Source organism: Saccopteryx leptura, chromosome 2 (genome assembly GCF_036850995.1).
Source record: "Saccopteryx leptura isolate mSacLep1 chromosome 2, mSacLep1_pri_phased_curated, whole genome shotgun sequence".
Lineage (NCBI taxonomy): Eukaryota > Metazoa > Chordata > Mammalia > Chiroptera > Emballonuridae > Saccopteryx > Saccopteryx leptura.
The window spans coordinates 7,378,418-7,396,838 of NC_089504.1; the positions used below are offsets into that span (position 1 = coordinate 7,378,418).

Sequence of the window (18,421 nt, forward strand, 5' to 3'; positions counted from 1 at the left end):
GGGGCCAGGGCACCAGTGTCCGGGGCTTCTGAGACCACCACAGCCCCAAGCCAGAATGCCTCTACTACATACTTTTATAAATTTAATAATCCATAAAGCAAGTCAAGTATTAAAAAACAAACCAGGTCACTCCTCGCTGTGCCACCCTTTCTGGTCCAGGAAGCGGGGGAGGCGGAGGGGAACACCCTGCCCAGTGACAGAGCCAAACACAATAGCAGCCCCATAGCCACCCACTCGAGTGCCCAGGGCTGTTATATACCAGGCAAGGCCTGGGCCTCCAGGGTGGGGCAAAGGCTGCACAGACAGCTGGGCCAGTGAAGCTGTAGCCGCCTGGGGGGCAGAGGGCAGGCACAGGGAGAGGTCCTCACGGCTCCAGGAGCCGCTCAGACACAAAGTCGAAATCCCGGAAGGCAGCCTGTTGGCGGGCAGAGATGGGGCTGCGTGGGTCAGGGGGGGTCAAGGCCGGCGGCAACTCCGTGAACTCGCCCTCGAAGTAGCGCAGGTCTGTGGGGCCGCAGAGGGTGGGTGCAAAGGGGGGCTGGACAGCGCGAGCGAGCAGAGCCTGCCAGTTGGTGGTCTGGGGACAAGGGCAGAGGTGCCTGAGATGACCGGAATGGCAGTCCATGGGGTCCCTCAGCACCTCCCACTGTGCCAGGTGACAGGAGCCATGCGGCTGTGATCACTCACCCTGAAGAAAGGCTGAGCCTTGATCTCCTCGGCGTCCTGCTCTCCTGCCCCCAGGCGCCTCTCTGGGCACTTCTGGAGGAGCTGGGCAAGAGGACAGGTGCTCACCGAGGGCACCTGGGCCGGCACTGCCGCCTCCCCAAGTGTCTCTGCCCCCCTCCCTGAGCTGGGCCACAGCCCCACCCCCCAGGGTGGTCAAAGGTCAGCCGGGAGCCAGGAGCAGCTAACTTGCCTGGCCTCGCCCTGGGCCCTGCGGTGATTACCTTCTGAATGAGCTCGAGCCCTTGCACCGACAGAAAGCGGGGATATGGAGCATCCGCATTGACGATGCAATCAAACACCTCCTCCTCAGTGTCCCCTGGGAATGGGCACTGCGGGGAGGGGGACTCAGTGGGGTGCTGGGCCACCCCGACCGAGAGGTCCCGGCAACCCAGGCCCAGCACTCACCTCTCCCACCAGCATCTCATAGAGCAGCACGCCCAGCCCCCACCAGTCCACGGCCCGGGTGTAGGCCTCCTGGGTCAGCACCTCGGGGGCCAGGAACTCTGGGGTGCCGCAGAACGTGCTGGTCCGATCCCCAAAGCCGATCCCTGCAAAGCAACATCCACACCTATGCCAGTTCAGTGTGTGTGGCCCACACCAGCCTCTGCGTTTGTAAGAACCAATAGCTGCCCTGACCAAGCAGTGGCGCAGTGGGCAGAGCATCGGACTGGGACATGGAGGACCCAGGTTCAAAACCCTAAGGTTGCCAGCTTGAGCATGGGCTCATCTGGTTTGAGCACAGCTCACCAGCTTGGACCCAAGGTCACTGGCTTGAGCAAGGGGCCACTTGGTCTGCTGTAGCCCCCCCACCCCCATCAAGGCACATATGAGAAAGCAATCAATGAACAACTAAGGAGCCGCAGTGAAGAATTAACGCTTCTTATCTCTCTCCCTTCCTGTCTATCTGTCCCTATCTCTGTCTCTATCACGCACAAAAAAAAATAATAAAAAACAGCCAACCCTTATGTCCCTGGGTACTGGACCTGTGCCAAGCCCTATCCCTACTCTCGGAGGTGGTAACATTTTTTTTTTTTCTTTTTCATTTTTCCGAAGCTGGAAATGGGGAGGCAGTCAGACAGACTCCCACATGCGCCCGACCGGGATCCACCCGGCATGCCCACCAGGGGGCGATGTTCTGCCCCTCTGGGGCGTCGCTCTGTTGCATCCAGAGCCACTCTAGCACCTGAGGCAGAGGCCACAGAGCCATCCCCAGGGCCCGGGCCAACTTTGCTCCAATGGAGCCTCGGCTGCGGGAGGGGAAGAGAGAGACAGAGAGGAAGGAGAGGGGGAGGGATGGAGAAGCAGATGGGCGCCTCTCCTGTGTGCCCTGGCCGGGAATCACACCCGGGACCCCTGCACGCCAGGCCGACGCTCTACCACTGAGCCAAACCGGCCAGGGCCAGGTGGTAACAGTTTTAATGCCATCTGACAGAGGAGGCTGCTGAGTCTCACTCAGCCCAGGTCATAAAGAAAGAAGAACCCAGTGCCCTCCCTCAGCTTTTTTTTTTTTCTTTTTTTTTTTTGTATTTTTCTGAAGTTGGAAACAGGGAGGCAGTCAGACTCCCGCATGCGCCCGACCAGGATCTACCCGGCATGTCCACCAGGGGGCGATGCTCTGCCCATCTGGGGCATCACTCTGTCGCAACCAGAGCCATTCTAGCGCCTGAGGCAGAGGCCACAAGAGCCATCCTCAGCGCCTGGGCCAACTTTGCTCCAGTGGAGCCTTGGCTGCGGGCGGGAAGAGAGAGACAGAGAGGAAGGAGAGGGGGAAGGGTGGAGAAGCAGATGGGCTCTCCTCCTATGTGCCCTGGCCAGGAATCAAACCCGGGACTCCTGCACGCCAGGCCGACGCTCTACCACAGAGCCAACCAGCCAGGGCCTCCCTCAACTTTGAGCATAGGCTGTCCCTTGGGCCCAAGGCAAGCCAGGGCTATTTAAGAGCTTATAGGTCTGGGAAAGAAGCAGCAAAGTGTCCAGCTGGTCCCTGGAATGAAGCGGGGGGTGGGGGGGTAGGGGGGGGACATTTCCTGGAAGATGCCGCTTGCCCACCATCCTGCTGGCCTAGCCTGGGTGAAGAAAGCCAGAGGAGCCTGACCTGTGGTGGCGCAGTGGATAAAGCATCAACCTGGAAATGCTGCGGTCACCGGTTCGAAACCCTGGGCTTGCCTGGTCAAGGCACATATGGGAGTTGATGCTTCCAGCTCCTTCCCCTTCTCTCTCTCTGTCTCTCTCTCCTCTCTCTCCTTCTCTGTCTCTCTCTCTCCCCCTCTCTCTCCTCTCTAAAAATGAATAAATAAAATTAAAAAAAAAAAGAAATGGGGCTACCAAAAAAAAATTAAAAAAAAAAAAAAAAAAAAAAAGAAAGCCAGAGGACACGGGACCCTGGAGAGGAGACCCTCACCTTCCTTACAGAGCCCAAAGTCCGCGATCTTCAGGAAACCCTGTGCATCTAGCAGAAGATTATCCAACTTCAGGTCCCTGAAGGTGAAGGGGGCAGGTCAAAGGGGCCCCTGGGACAGAGGCCCGGGAGGAGGGCAGCATCTGCTCCCTTGCCTCTCCCTTACAGCTCAAGGACAAGTTACCTGTAAATGATCTTCTTCTCGTGTAAGAACTGCAGCCCCAGGACCACACAGGCCACGTAGAACCTGGAGGGGAGTGCAGACAGAGTTCAGGCCCAGGAGTATGTGGAAAGGGCAGGGAGGCGTCAGGGTGGCCATGGCCGGGGGACCCTCAAGTGTCCCAGCCAGAGTCAGATATGAGTGACAAGCCTCATGCTGGGGGCTCCTCCAGACAACAAGCCCCCAAGGTTGTCCTGTCCCCAGGTTGCTGCCAGCTAACAGCCTACCCTTCCTGGAATGTTGGCTTGTGCCAGGGAGGACGCCGATTCTCATGTGTTATTCTACCAGGCTCCTCCCAGCAACCTGCATGCCTACTTTTCAAATGAGGATCTGAGACTCCAGGTAAGTGACGTGCCTGGGGTCACACAGGTAGTGGCAGAGGGGATAATGAGCCCGACTCCAGAGCCCACACTCTGGTGGACAAGAAATAACTCCAGCTGCCAGTCACTTACTGGTCACGGTCCCTCTGCCTGGCAGTTCATAAGTGTTACGTTCCTCTGTGCAACATGCCTACGAAAAGTATAAGGTCTACCGGAAAGTTCGGTCCGTTTATGGAATAAAACAAAATACAAATTTTTCTTACTGTCAATAAACTTTATTAAATAGTATAATTGATATTATTATTAATTATTTCTTGCCAGCGTGAGGGCAATTTGTATATCCCATTTTTGAAAAATGTTTTCTCTTTTGATGCAAAAAATTGAACCAGTGCTTGTTTGATATCTTCTTCATTTTTTAATTTTTTGCCCTTCAAAAAATTTTGTGGCCCTGGCAGGTTGGCTCAGTGGTAGAGCATGGGCCTGGCGTACAGGAGCCCCGGGTTCAATTCCCGGCCAGGGCACACAGGAGATGCACCCATCTGCTTCTCCAGCCCTCCCCCTCTCCTTCCTCTCTGTCTCTCTCTTCCCCTCCCGCAGCTAAGGCTCCACTGGAGCAAAGATGGCCCAGATGCTGAGGATGGCTCCATGGCCTCTGCCTCAGGTGCTAGAATGGCTCTGGATGCAACAGAGCAATGGCCCAGATGGTCGGAGGGAGCATCACCCACCAGGAGCATCGCCCCCTGGTGGGCATGCCGAGTGGATCCTGGTGGGCTCATGCGGGAGTCTGTCTGCCTCCCCATTTCCAACTTCAGAAAAATACAAAAAAAAAGAAAAAGAAAAACAAAAAACAATAAAAAAAGGATCTTAAAAAAAATTTTGTAAGGACAAAAACAAGTGATAGTTGGAGGGTGCTAAGTCCAAGGAATATGGTGGATGCGACAGACATGCTTCTGTAGCATTTCTTCCTTGTTGAAATTCGTAAAAATTACAGTGGCGTAAATGAACTTTATCAGTAGCCATGGGTACACTATCGCTTCACACATAAGACTAACGTGAATCAACTTTGTTTTAGTTAATTTGCTACGTCAGTATGTATACATTAAGTGATAAAAATAGACAGGCACACATGCACCAGATAAACATGTGCTTACGTGTCAAAACTTGTGATAGAAACGGACAGAACTTTCTGGTAGACTTTATATTATTAACCCAGCTCGTAACTCCATAAACTAAGGCCTAAGGCCACAACTGCTGTGAGAGTTGATAACCAGGATTTGAGCCGAGGCCTCCTTGACTCCTTGCTCTTCTGGTGACGGGTGCCTGGGGGCAGCAGGGTGAGGCCCTGGGAGGGGAACCAGAGAAGGCTTGTGGGAAGGGGCAGAAAAGAGGAGCAGAAACCCACCGGGCCTGGGGCTCAGGGAAAACGTCCTCGTGGATCTGCATCATGAGGTCGCCCCCCGGCGCAAACTCAGTCACAAAGCAGGCGTGGCTGGAGGTCTGGAAGCAGGCGAGAAGGGACAGCAGGAAGGGGTGCCCCGTGCGGCCCACAGCCTCCAGGATCCGCTTCTCACAGTACAGGCTGCGGGGAAAGGTGTGCATCCCAGAGGGAAGGGAAGCCGCACTGGCTGCGGCCTGCCACCCACAGGACACCCCGAGCCCATGGCCCCTCCGGTCCAAGTGCCAGGCAGCTATGGAGAGTGACAGTTTCTAAATTTTTTTTTTTTAAATTCATTTTAGAGAGGAGAGGGAGAGACAGAGAGAGAGAAGGGGGGAGGAGCTGGAAGCATCAACTCCCATATGTGCCTTGACCAGGCAAGCCCAGGGTTTCGAACCGGCGACCTCAGCATTTCCAGGTCGACGCTTTATCCGCTGTGCCACCACAGGTCAGGCGAGAGTGACAGTTTCTATGTATCAGGGGCTCACATGTCATTTACTCCGCACAACCCTCAATGTCCCGTTTTACAGGTGAGGAAACTGAGGTGCAGAGATAAAAGGGACCCTGCCCGAAGGCATACCGTTAACTGCAGGTGCTACAAAGAGAACCCAGACCTGGCTGGCCCGAGAGTCACCACTTCAAAGCCCCAGGAGCACTGTGCTGCCTTCTGATGCCAGCAGCCCAGGCCAGCCGTCCTGGGCACCTTCCAGGGCAGGCACCCCGTGGTATTACTACCCACCTCTCTATCTCATCACGGCTCAGCACCTCCTGCTTCTTCAGTGCTTTGATGGCATAGTATTTCCCTGTCCCCTTGAACTGCACCAAGAGGACCTGGGGACCAGAAAGAAGCTGGACTCCAGGTGGGCCGTGCAGGGCGCCTTTGCTCCCCCTACCCACTACCTATCACAGCGTCCTCCTAGCGAACGTGCTGAGGGCTGCCCACCCCCACGACACCCTCCTCAATCCACTACCTTCCCGAAGTGTCCCCGACCCAGCACAGCCAAGCAGCGGAAGTCCTGAAGCCGGGGGGGTTTCCTGCAAAAGAGAGGGCACAGGAAGCCCCCTGGGACAAGGTCTGGGCCACTGCAAACCCTTCCTGCCCGCTCCTGGCCTGTCCCCACCTATGGGGCTGGAGCGCCTGGATCAGAGCTCTCGGGACAGCAGTTGCCTAGAACCTGGCATACAGCTGGGGCGCAGTAATGTTGCTGCGGAGAGTGAGAACCTGGAGGGGCCAGTGAATGCGTCCAGGAGCTGACAGGTGACGGCTGAACGGACCCGGGGATGCCCCGGTGGGTGGTGACATCTCAGACAGGAAGGTGAGCCCGAAGGGGGTACCTGAAGGTTGAGGACGGTCCAGATGGCCCGAGGCGAGGCCTGGAATCCATGTGGGGGCGTTTGGTGCGCTGTGAGGGCAGAGGGGCTCAGGGCAAGCAGGGCTTCCTTCCTCTGCCCCTCCCGCTCTGCCACCCACGGCCCAGCACCCCCAGGGCCACCAGTTCCCCCTCACCGGCGTCTCTTCGAGGGTTGGCTCCCGGGGCAGGTAGAGACGAGGGGGCTTGGGTGGGGGCCTCATCTCTTCTCCCAAGGAGGTCTTCTTGGGCGGGAAATTACTGTGGGAAGTTAAGCGGACGCGTGCTGGGGCACAAGGAGGCCAAGCAGCTGGGGGGATGAGCACACGTCCACGCTGAGAGATGGGCGGAGGGTCAGAGGGTGAGCAGCAGGGCCAGAAACACAGATGCTGACAGCGCCCGGAGAGGCAGACACTGCAGAGGAGCAGGCAGTCGGGGGCGGGGTGGCTCCTCACCTGGGCGTGGCAGGGCTGGCAGCCCCCCAGGATGGGGCCAGGGTCTGGGGGCACCCTTTGGGAGGACTGACGGTGCTTGGGGAACTGCAGGGGGGCAGGAGGTTCATGACCAGGCGCCCCCAGGCTGCCATGCTGAGGTTCATCTGGGAAGCCCTCAGGAAGTCCTGACCTAGGGCAGAAGGGCAGCTCAGTCCCAAGCCCCTGATGCCCCTGCTCTGTGTCCCCCCTCCGCACACAGCCCTCTCCCATCCATACCCCTGCGTTTAGAGAAAATGCGCTTCTGCCTCTGCAGCCGGGGCCTCCTCTCAATGACAGGGTCACAGAAGGTTACCTGTGGGGGTGGGGAGCAGGGCTGAAGACGAGTCCCCTCCCACTGCACCTGCCATGGGCACCTCCCCAGCCTCCAGGATCCCAGCCTGATCCCCCAGTGTCAACTATGCAAGAGCCAGTAGTAGCCCAGAGAGATGGATTCTACGTCTTCATTGGTACCAATGGGGAAACTGAGGCCTGGAGAAGAGAGACTCTTGTCCAGGGTCATATATGAAGCAAGCTCACAGGTCTCGAGACTCCAGTGAAGTTCTCAGAGACCATCTGGAATCTACTCTGGGAGACCTCCACCCTCCGGGCCTCATTGCCACTCCTCTGAAGGGGGGGGGGTATCAGACAGTCTCAAAGGTCCTCCCAGCTCTGATGGAGCCAGGAACCCCATGAGGTCAGAAGGAAGAGGTCAGTGGGCACCTGGGCAAAGAGCAGTCCCTGTGGCACCAGGCTGAGGGTGAGCTGGTGACAGGCATTGTCCAGGAAGTCCTCTAGCCGCAGGAAGGCCACGCCGCACAGCTGTCGCCAGTCCCGCCAGCGCACCCCGACCTCCAGCTCTCGGGCCTGTATCAGAAAGGCCAGGCTGACAACAGGGCACGGCATCAACTCCCACCTGGTTGACCTTCCACACCGAGGCCCGGGTCACCCCTGGCTTTTCAAGGGCCAGCCTCACCCGCTCCAGGGGGATGACAAAGTTCTGGTCCCAGGACTGCTTGGCCACAGGCCCCCAACCTGTCTGGCCCACGATGTGATTGTCCACCTTCAACACAGCCAGCACCTCACCTGCGTGGCCAGAACCAGGGCTCAGGGCTAGCCCGGAGTGGGGGTCCTCTGCTGCCCCCCACCGCGCCCTGCAGCCCCCTACTCACTAGCCAGCTCGCCTCTGCCACGCTGCTGCCTGGCCCGGCCCCGAAGCCAGCCCTGCGAAGGGCTCCCGGCCAGAGCGGCCACTGGCGAGCGGCCGGGCACGGCGGTCAGCAGCTGCTCGCAGCCCAGGAGGCGGACCTGCAGAGTCCCTGTGGCGAGTGCAGGAGAAAGGGGGCATGTCATTAGGTGCCATCGTGCCACTGCCACCACCAGCGGGCCCCTGGGGCCCCGGGAACACTATCTTCTGCAGGAGATGGTGGAACCCAGAGCCCGCCCCCACAGGCCTCAGCAGCCACCTGCCACCCTCCAGGCCCGCCAGCGGGTCCTCCCCTCCTGAGCACCAGCCACGTGTTGGGAGCAGCAGGGACCCAAAGGCAGAAGAGCGAGACTCAGAGCTCGGCCAGGCCACATGGAGCCAGGGCGCACGCTGCCACGCTGCCCAGGGCTCAGGGCCTGGGAGTACCATGGCAGAGACGGAGCTCGGGGAGCAGGAAGCCTGGCTGCCTGTCCTATCCCCTGGCCTCCCTGGCCCTCGGTTTCCCCATCTGTCCAGAGGAAACGAGTCCCAGCTCGGTCCTAACTCCCACAAAGGGTACAAAGTGCTTTGCCAACCAAGTGGATTCATTTTTAGGATCACTAGACTTTTGTTCCCTCAAAGGGTAGAGGAAGCAGAAGGGCCCCAGCAGTTTTTGAGGCAATAAACGAGACCAAAGAGCACCATTTAGGGAGTCCAGGCCTGGGGGTTATACTCTGAGGGACCTTACATAAAAGGCAGTAACCAGGATTGGAAGGTTACCTTGGGAAGAACTAAGGTATTTAGCCAGGACTAGGATGCGAAGGGCCCCTTCCCCAAGCTGTCCATTTGGCCAAATCCCATAAACCTTTTAAGGCCAAGCTCAAATACCATCTCCTCCGGGAAGTATTCCTGATTCCCCAAGGCCAGGTGAGGCGGCCCATCCTGCCCCTGTACTTCCCCGTCTCATCTCTGGTCACAGTGGGACGTGGCCCGAGGACCCCTGCACCAGCTCTGAGCAGGAGAGCGCCGGGCTCTCTAGTTGGTACTGTGTCCCAAGTAGGAAGCGCAGGACTTCCAAAGTCTGCACTCCAAGATTATTTACTGATTGCAATGCAGCTGCCACTATAAGGAGACAGATCCAACTCGGGATAAGAAAGAACTCTGTAATAGTCCGAGCTGCCCAGGACTGGAGACCAAGGCCTATAGGGCTGTGAGCTCCCTAACAGTGAAGCTTTAAGCATTACCGTGGTTACTCATTTAAACAATAGCTTCACTGATAAAAGTGCTAAGTGTGTCCCTGCACATGCAACAAATACCTCATTGAATTTTCACAGCAACCCCACAAAATAGGAGCTATTATCAACCCCATTTTACAGATGGATAAACTAAGGTGTGGAGAAAGGATATCAACACTCCAAAGCAACAGAGCTAGGGAGTGGCGGGGCCAGGGTTCAAACCATTCTCCAAAGTTCTTCCCTACTGTCTTTCAGAGTTCGTTCTGAAAGGTAAGGGAGCTCTGAAGGGGCTCCCGGCTACCTGTCATGGCAGTGGGCTTTACGAGCATCCCCGAAGGCTGGGGGTTCCCGGACACCGAAGTCTGCAGCTCCCGGGCCACTCTGCCACGCAGGGGGTGGGCAGGGGGCAGTCCCTCCAGCAGCTGCTCCAAGGCCAGTCGCAGAAGGTCCAGTTTCTGGGAGGACTCCTGGAGCTGGGCCTGAGCCTGCAGAGGGGACATGGGCCCATGAGCTATGGGGGCATGGGGGCACTGGCCAAGGCCACCTGTGGACACCCCGATCACGTCTAGACAGAGGGGCCTTTTGTTTCCTAGTTGCCACCCCGCCCAGTCAGCGCACAGCGCCTCTGCCACCGCAGAGGGTGGCAAGGAACAGGAGGACCCTCCAGAGGAGCGGCAGAGGGAGGGGACAGCGGTCTGACCTCAGCCAGCGCCTTGCGGTCCTGTGTTCGCCGGCCACCCAGCAGCTTCACCACGTTCTTGGCCCCCTCGGTCACGGCGGCCTCGATGCGCAGTCTGTGCCTCAGCTCCTCGGCCAGCAGCTCAGGGCCTGAGAAGAGAGGGCGAGCCCTCAGGCCCGTGCCCCGCTCTGCCCTGCCCACCCTGCATCTCCCCAGGCCCGTGCCCCGCTCTGCACTGCCCACCCTGCATCCCCAGGCCCGTGCCCCGCTCTGCCCTGCCCACCCTGCATCTCCCCAGGCCCGTGCCCCGCTCTGCACTGCCCACCCTGCATCCCCAGGCCCGTGCCCTGCTCTGCCCTGCCCACCCTGCATCCCCAGGCCCGTGGCCTGCTCTGCCCTGCCCACCCTGCATCCCCAGGCCCGTGCCCTGCTCTGCCCTGCCCACCCTGCATCCCCAGGCCCGTGGCCTGCTCTGCCCTGCCCACCCTGCATCCCCAGGCCCGTGCCCCGCTCTGCCCTGCCCACCCTGCATCTCCTCAGGCCCGTGCCCTGCTCTGCCCTGCCCACCCTGCATCCCCTCAGGCCCGTGCCCCGCTCTGCCCTGCCCACCCTGCATCCCCAGGCCCGTGCCCTGCTCTGCCCTGCCCACCCTGCATCCCCTCAGGCCCGTGCCCTGCTCTGCCCTGCCCACCCTGCATCTCCAGGCCCATGCCCTGCTCTGCCCTGCCCACCCTGCATCTCCAGGCCCGTGCCCTGCTCTGCCCTGCCCACCCTGCATCTCCAGGCCCGTGCCCCGCTCTGCCCTGCCCACCCTGCATCCCCAGGCCTGTGTCCTGCTCTGCCCTGCCCACCTTGCATCCCCAGGCCCGTGCCCTGCTCTGCCCTGCCCACCCTGCATCCCCTCAGGCCCGTGCCCTGCTCTGCCCTGCCCACCCTGCATCCCCAGGCCCGTGCCCTGCTCTGCCCTGCCCACCCTGCATCCCCTCAGGCCCGTGCCCCGCTCTGCCCTGCCCACCCTGCATCCCCTCAGGCCCGTGCCCTGCTCTGCCCTGCCCACCCTGCATCCCCAGGCCTGTGCCCCGCTCTGCCCTGCCCACCCTGCATCCCCAGGCCTGTGTCCTGCTCTGCCCTGCCCACCCTGCATCTCCAGGCCTCACCTGGCTCAGGGGACCCACTGGCCTCCAGGCTGCTGATCTTCATGCGCAACAGGGCCACCTTCAGCTGGCTGTCTCGCAGCATCTGCTGGGCAGCTGCCAGCAGCTTCCTCCCCTATGGGCCATGGTATATGCTAGCCCAGAGCCTCCCTGGTCAGACCAGGGACTGGAGCCAAGCCCCCCCCCCCCTTCAGACCACAATGGGATCCAAGCCCACCTCGGTAGGCCCGATAAAGAGCTATGCCTCTCTTATTAGACTAGATCTGGGACAGAACCACCCCCACCAGACCGCATAAGGGCTGAGGTCAAGCTTCCTCCAATGTATCTGGACCAAACTGCCCCCCATCACGCTGGGGCAGGGGCTTGGGGGTCGGGGACTGGGGGCCAGGGGTTGGGGATTGGGGGCTGGGGGCTGAGGGGCCGGAGGCAGGGGGCTGGAAGCTGGGGGCTGGGGGCGGGCCTTCCCTACAACACTGGGAACTTGGGTTGGGATTCCCCATTAGACCAGTGTTGTGCCTTCTCCGTTTGACTGCGGGTTTGAGCCCTGCCTTCCACACAAGCTGGGATTTGGGACTATGCCTCCCCTATCCAGCTAAGGGTCAGAGGGGGACCCTCCCAGGGTCAATGGCTGGGTTACATCTCCCTTTCAGAGCAGAGGCTGGAACAGCACCTCCCCAAGCAACCTGAGAGCCAGACCTCCCAGCAGGGCCCAGGACCCTCACCTTGGGCGTGCCGCTGGCATACGTGTGCGTCATGTTCTCAGCCCCCTGCTTGACCTTCAGCTCCACCTGCAGCTGCCTCTGCAGAGCCTCCAGGTGCCGGGCCCTCGGCTGCTCGGCTGGAGGCCGGGGTCCCGGGGCCACAGGTTCTGCGCACGGAGTGTGGGGCACACAAACCCTCACCGACGGCCCAGCTCTCTCCTCACTCCCCTCCTGGCCAAGGGCTACCTGAGGAGTCTCCAGGCTGACCTGGGGCTGGCCTGGCACCTCTCGACCCCAGGGCTCTGCCCACACTCCGCACTCACCCGCCGGGGGGCCGGGCAGCAGGATTCGGGCATGCAGCTGCTGGAGCTCCCCATGCAGCTGTTCCAGGCGGCGGTTGGAGGCTCTGAGCAGCTGCTGCACGTTTCCCAGGTGGCGGCGGTCGGTGGCCACCCGCCGCAGGTTCTCCACACCCTCCTTGATTTTCAGCTCCTTCTGGATGGCCCGGCGGATCACCTCTCTCTCATCCTCCGGGGGCTGCCGGCCCGGCCCAGGCTGCAGAGCGACAGGGGTGTGCCGCTGAGCACCTGCCTCAGCTCACCATGGACAGCGGGGGCGGGAGGCACGGATGGCACCCAGCACGCACACAGGGGGTGTGGGAAGCAGCTGACTGCATAGCTAGTACCCCTCAGCCGGGGGAAAACCCGAGGCTGTCTGTCCAGCCCAGGACTAGAGAGAAGGGTGAAGGAGAACACTGTGAATGTGTATGTGGTGCTGCCGGGTCCTAGGGTCTGTTCTCAGAGCTTTGAATCCGTTCATCTGTCAAGCCTGACAACACTCCACGAGGTAGGTGCAGTTATCGTCTCCATTTTATAAGAGAGAAAACTGTGACACAGAGAGAGGTTAAGTAATCTGCCCAAGGTCACAACATGAAGTAGATTCCTCTTGGGCCCCGGCCCCTACCTAGCCAGCTTCCTCAGGCTGCCTCTCTAAGGCTGGGGTTCAGGCTGAAATCTGGGGCCTGAAAAGAGGCTAGAGATTCACTCAATGTCGGAGGGCAGCCGGAGGCCTGAGTTGGGGCCAGGGCTACGCCTTTGATGCCTTGGGTGACAGAACAGGGACACACAGAAGAGTTTGGAACGTCTCAGGAACCCACTCCCAGCTCAGCTCCTGGGAGGAAGAGGAAGGCTTTCTCATGACTTCACCCCAGGTTGGAGCAGGAGGAAAACCTCATCCCCAGAGGCCATTTCAAACCAGTGCAGCCAAAGCTGACGTCAGCCCAGGCTAACTAACCCATGACCCTCCCAGGGACTTCTGAAGGGCTTCACCTTACCTCTCGGCTCTCCATGTCCTGAGCCCAGTGGAAGGGTGGCCACCCCGGGTCATGGACCCCACCCCCACCCCAGGCCTCTGTGCCCCACTGGCCCCGCAGTCCGAGGGCAGGGGTGGGGCTCAGGAAATCCTTTGCCGGCTCTAGGCCGCTCTAGGCGAGAAGGCCAGAGCCAAAGGACTGAGCAAACAAAGATCCCATGGAGCTGGGGGCCCGGCCACCAGGGTCCTGAGTCACCCAGCTGCCATTGCTGGGCGGAGGTTCTCAGGAAATAGGAAAATGTGTACAAGTCACCGCTGGAACAGGCGGAGGGACCTCCGGAGGAAGGGGGTTGGGGGGAGACGCAGACCCAAAGGCTGCCTAAGCGTTGGGGTGGAGGCCACCTCGCCCTTGAGCACAGCCCAGCTTCGAGTCTGCTCTGGGCTAAACTCCTGCCCTGCGCACACACACGTTTGCTCTGGACTAGAACACCACCTCTCCCTCCCCAGTAACAGATCTGCACACAGCCTCAGCCCCTGTGCCCACGCGCACTACTGCCAGCTCTGGCGGGAACCCGAGCCCCTCACTCACCATCAGGGCTGGAACCCTCCGTGTACTCAAAGGTTCCCGCCCAAGCGCTGGCCTGGGCCCCTCCCTCTCATGACCACATTCCTCGCGTGCCCGTGTGCTCCGGGAAGGACCCCCTCTCCTCAGTGCGCGGGGGCTGGCCCCCTCGCTGGATCCCTTCTCCCGGGGCACAAGCATTCCTCTCCCCCCGGGTCGCTCCCTCGCGTCCCTTTGTGGACCCCTCCTTTGCTTTCCCCACCGATTCCCATCGGCCTTCTAAGAGTCCTACCTGGAAGGACGGATTTTAGTCAACTTTGGGGCCCACCCTGGTGGCTCCGACTGAGGATTCAGACGTGCTCAAAGGCGGGCCTGCCTGGGGGTTCTGACTCACTTGGAGGTGATTTGCGGACGTTTCCAGGGGACATGAACAACTTACCCCCGGTGCGCATTTATGCCCTGCGAAGGGGTAGGAGGGCCCGGGGCAGGGGCAGGGGCCGGGGCCGGGGCCGGGGCCGGGAAGGGACACGGGGCGGGGCGGGGGACAGCGCCGGAGGTCCCCCCCGCCCCCACCCCCCGCAGCCCGCGCCCGCAGCCCGGCCTTTCCCCGCGCCGTTCACCTGCGGCGGCGCCCCCTCCTCCATGGCGCCGCTCCGACCGCTCGCCCCTCCTCTCCACCGGTCGGGTTCCGGAAGCCCCGGCCCCTCCGCCGAGACTTTCAAAACTTGAAACTTCCCGGGAAGCGGCGCCGGAGCCGCGGGATCGGGCGCCCCCTCCCGAGGTCCGCTGGCCCTTCGGCGACCGGGGATCAGCGCCGCCTCTCGGCCGCGCCAGATCGGCGCCCTGGACTCCACTCCTGAATCCGAGGCCACAGCGCTCACCCTCGGACCCGACGTGTCTGGGATTTGGGACCCAGCGCCCCTTCCTGTGAGGTCGCAGTTCTTTCTCGGTGACACTGACCCCCGTCCCGGGATAGAAAAGCAGGAAGGGGCATTTCTCGGCCTAGGGTTTTCTGGTTGCCCCGCCGCGTGCTTAGAGGGGCGGGTCCAACTGGAGACAGCGCCGTCTGTCGGCTGCGGGGCGCTGCCTGTGTGGCGGGGCTTTTCTGGCCGGGTCAGCCTCCTCTTCCTCGGAACCCCACCACGATCTGGCTCTGCCCCTTAATTTCTCTTCCTCTCTGATGTCATTGGTGTATAAGGGGCTGATCCTAAACCTGACGCCCCTACTAAATCTTGGCCCTGTCTAGAGTGATTGTAAGAACGTATGCTTCTGAAAAAAAGTAAAGCCTCACGAAAATTATGCCAAATTACAAATCACAGATGAATAAACCAAAATGTCTCCATGTCCCTTTCCACTTGACCCAACTGGAGCTTTCTGGTTCAGCCAGAACCCATATCTCACCTGTGTACTGAAAAGCCCATCTAAAGAGAAGACACATTTACACCCTGGGAAACGATCACTATCTCAGGAAAGTAATCAGCCCGCACTAGACGTCCTGGTAATGGCTTGCCCGCATAGAAAATCTGGGCTCTTGACCACCTATCCTAGGGCTGTCTAGCTACTTCTGGGACCCTGTGCTTACCTGCACCTTGTGCCAGGGCTTCACGAACAGAGCCATGTCTCACAGGTCAGAAGTTATGGGCCGAATATTGAAGGTAGCCTATTTGCTGACTTGGAATAGGCACCCTCCTCCAGTGCGCTTTTATTAGGGGGAACCATGTCAATTCCACCTTGCTCTGACCACCTGCCTCTCAATAGACTGGAAAAGGTAAAATTGGCAAGCCATGGACAATTCCGGGTTACTGCCCTACAATAGGAAATCAACCAAGAGGCATGACCAAATGCAAAGGCAACTTGGGTCAGTGTGGGACACACCTACATTTCATAATCAGAGACAAGCGGGGACACTTGGGGATTTATATATGGGGGAGCTGTTGAGAGATCGACTAGAACACATAGCAGGGCTCTTTTAAATGGAGCTACAATATATTAAGCTATGCTATCCTGAGCTGAATATAATCAAGAAGCAAAGACTATCAGCTTCTGACTGCAGGTCTTAGGCTGGCGGGGGGGGGGGGGGGGATCAGATCAAACTAACAAAGCTTCCCATTTGAAAAGGGTGTTCTATTTCCCATCCTAAGGAGCATATCCACTCTTGCAACCAGGAAGCTGAACTATGTTGGAGAATTCAAATTTATTTTCAAAATTTGCTTTTAACTTACCACTAAGGTAAAGTTCAGAAGTAGAATCCATCTTTTTAATGAACTCCAGGCTGGACAAATCTATGGGGAAACCTGTTGGAAGTCTGACCAGATAGCTGCACTGTATGTCCATGAGTGATAATTCATAAAATTTTAATTCTTAGCAAAATTAAAGTGTACATTCAACATCCATCATATAATGAGCAGTGCAAACCAAGTCTCCAGCTGTTAAACTGTACACCTATCAACCCAAAAGGAACCTAAATTCCTAGCAGGGTATATAAGGAAGTATCTTTCCTTTTCCTGGTCAGGGCACATATAAAAAACGACCATTAAATAAGTGAATTGACAAATTGATTTTGGAAACATCAATTTGTCGTTCCACTTATTTAGTGGTCTTTTTTTTTTTTTACAAGTCTTTATATTCCTTTTTATTCTTCATGACTATTTCAATTTCCAATTAGGAATTTTAGGTATTCACTTAAAAATGTCATGTTGTCAAGTAGTATCTTGAAATTCTTATTAGACCACTGGGTGTTAGGTGCTCATTGATGTCAGGAGTCTCCTCTTCTGACCTCTTGGCTTACCCTTATCTTCCCTCTGTGCTACTGTCGCTCAGGTGAGCTTTGCCTTTAAGGAAGCAAGATGGGCACCAACAGTCACAAGTTCATATCACAGCCCCTCAGCTCTCCAACGGAAATAGAACTTCTCTTCTCCCATGATTCCATCCAGCACTAGGAACCGACTCATGGGAAATGACTGGTCACATCTATTCTTTTATGTGCCCTGATGCATATTGAATCTGTAACCTTGGTGTTTGGGACAACACTTGAACCAACTGAGGTACCACCTGGCTGGGACCCCCTTTCTATACTCTTTATTCTTGGCTTTGCTAACATCAATTCATCTACATTTACATTTGCCTTCCTTGGGTAGTATCTGAACACACAATGCCACCAACTAATGAAGTTGGCACACACCCTCCTTTTAAAAAGTCCTATTCCTGTTCTAATCATAAAACCCGCAGTCTTTAACATGTGTAACAGAATTTCATTAATAGCCAGAGTTCATAGAGAAATTGAAAAGGGCAGAGAACCCAAATCTCTTTCTGGGACCAAGTTGAAACCATGAAACCACTTGTGTTAAAAAGCAGTAATGATAAAGACTTCCAGACCAATTCAGGTCAGGGAACCCTCTGAAGCCCAAAAGGTACCCCAAATTCCCGAATCAAAAAACTCATACGTTTTATATCCAAACAACTAACTTATGTGGCCAGATGTAAAGCAAATGTCAGCCCAAGACATCCTAGTACTCGGTGGATCCTTTACATCTTTTTTTTTTTTTTTTTAAAGATTTTATTCATTCATTAGAGAGAGAGAGAGAGAGAAGGGGGGAGGAGCAGGAAGCATTAACTCCCTTATGTGCCTTGACCAGGAATGCCCAGGTTTTTGAACCGGCAACCTCAGCGTTTCCAGGTTGACGCTTTATCCACTGCGCCACCACAGGTCAGACTACATCTTATTTTTTTAAAGATTATATTTATTGATTTTAGAGACAAGAGAGGGGAGAGTGAGGAGGCATCAGAAGCATCAATTCATAGTAGTTGCTTCTTTTGTGTGACTTCACTAGGCAAGCCCAGGGTTTCGAACCAGTGATCTCAGCATTCCAGGTCAACACTTCTATCCACTGTGCCACCACAGGTCAGGCTAAACTCCAATTTAGAGCCAGAGTTGGGTGAACTACTAAGGGCCTGTCATAAAGGTCAGGGAATAGCTCAATCTTTTAGAAGCCAGGACATCATTGGAGAAACCAATGTTACTTTCAACTGAAGAGAGAATCTAAAATAGAACACCCTTAAGATTTTGAAATTAAAGACGTAACAAGCTACTGTCTGTTATGCCCGAATTCACTATAAGTTACCCTCATAAACTGAGCATATTACAGCTTGGAAAGAGGATGTCCTTGTCCCAAATTAAACAGCTATTTGCTCATCTTTTTAAATATCCTTGTATCAAAGGAGCTTTGAGCCATTCATCTAGCATTTTCCAATATATACTTGCCCAAGGGCCAGCCTCAGAACTCCCCTTGTAATTGGGAGTTCACAACACACACTAGCTACTCTGTAACCACTTCCCAGCATATAAAGGTTGCCACTTTGTTTTCACAGCCTAGCCAGCACTCTTGCAAGATTTGCGGGCACAGGGGGGAGGATCTGAAGGGTCATCTCATTAGTTAGAAGGAAATTACTTTTAGAAAAATATTATCTTTTACCACATTCCCAAAGTAAAATCGCATAAAATCCTATTTCGGCCCTGGATGGGTAGCTCAGTTGGTTAGAGCACTGTCTTAATACACCAAGTTGCAGGTTTGATCCACTAGGGCACAATACAAGAATCAATCAATGAATGTATAAATAAGTGGAACAAATTACCCTCTAAAATCAATTAAAAAAATAACTTATCTCAGGTGACCTA

General features: G+C 57.0%; 1 protein-coding gene across 3 annotated transcripts; it reads right to left on the minus strand.

The window, feature by feature from the left end:
* Positions 1-102: 102 nt before the first annotated feature.
* PKN3 (protein kinase N3) lies at positions 103-14,771 on the minus strand. Of its 3 annotated transcripts, none has more exons than XM_066366951.1 (22): positions 14,367-14,771; positions 12,197-12,428; positions 11,895-12,040; positions 11,176-11,287; positions 10,040-10,167; positions 9,641-9,824; positions 8,091-8,237; positions 7,895-8,004; positions 7,642-7,785; positions 7,159-7,234; positions 6,904-7,072; positions 6,607-6,709; positions 6,435-6,502; positions 6,071-6,134; positions 5,839-5,930; positions 5,067-5,243; positions 3,309-3,371; positions 3,128-3,204; positions 1,132-1,274; positions 948-1,055; positions 688-768; positions 103-599 (listed from the first exon to the last, which is right to left on the minus strand). In XM_066366951.1, the coding sequence occupies exons 1-22, from the start codon at positions 14,388-14,390 to the stop codon at positions 447-449; spliced, it is 2,601 nt and encodes an 866-aa protein (XP_066223048.1). In that variant the 5' UTR covers positions 14,391-14,771; the 3' UTR covers positions 103-446. The 3 variants fall into 3 exon arrangements, 2 of the variants coding, with proteins under 2 accessions (XP_066223048.1, XP_066223047.1); XM_066366950.1 differs by having other exon boundaries at positions 103-577; positions 14,367-14,770; XR_010749167.1 differs by lacking the exons at positions 103-599; positions 688-768 and having other exon boundaries at positions 1,132-1,294.
* Positions 14,772-18,421: the final 3,650 nt, after the last annotated feature.

Coding starts and splice junctions, on each gene's coding strand:
- PKN3 (XM_066366950.1), bottom strand. CDS start 14,390: ATGGAGGAGGGGGCGCCGCCGCAG. Junction 8,238..9,640: donor AAAGCCCACTGCCATGACAG/GTAGCCGGGAGC, acceptor CACTCGCCACAG/GGACTCTGCAGGTCCGCCTC. Junction 1,275..3,127: donor CTTTGGGCTCTGTAAGGAAG/GTGAGGGTCTCC, acceptor GTTGCTTTGCAG/GGATCGGCTTTGGGGATCGG.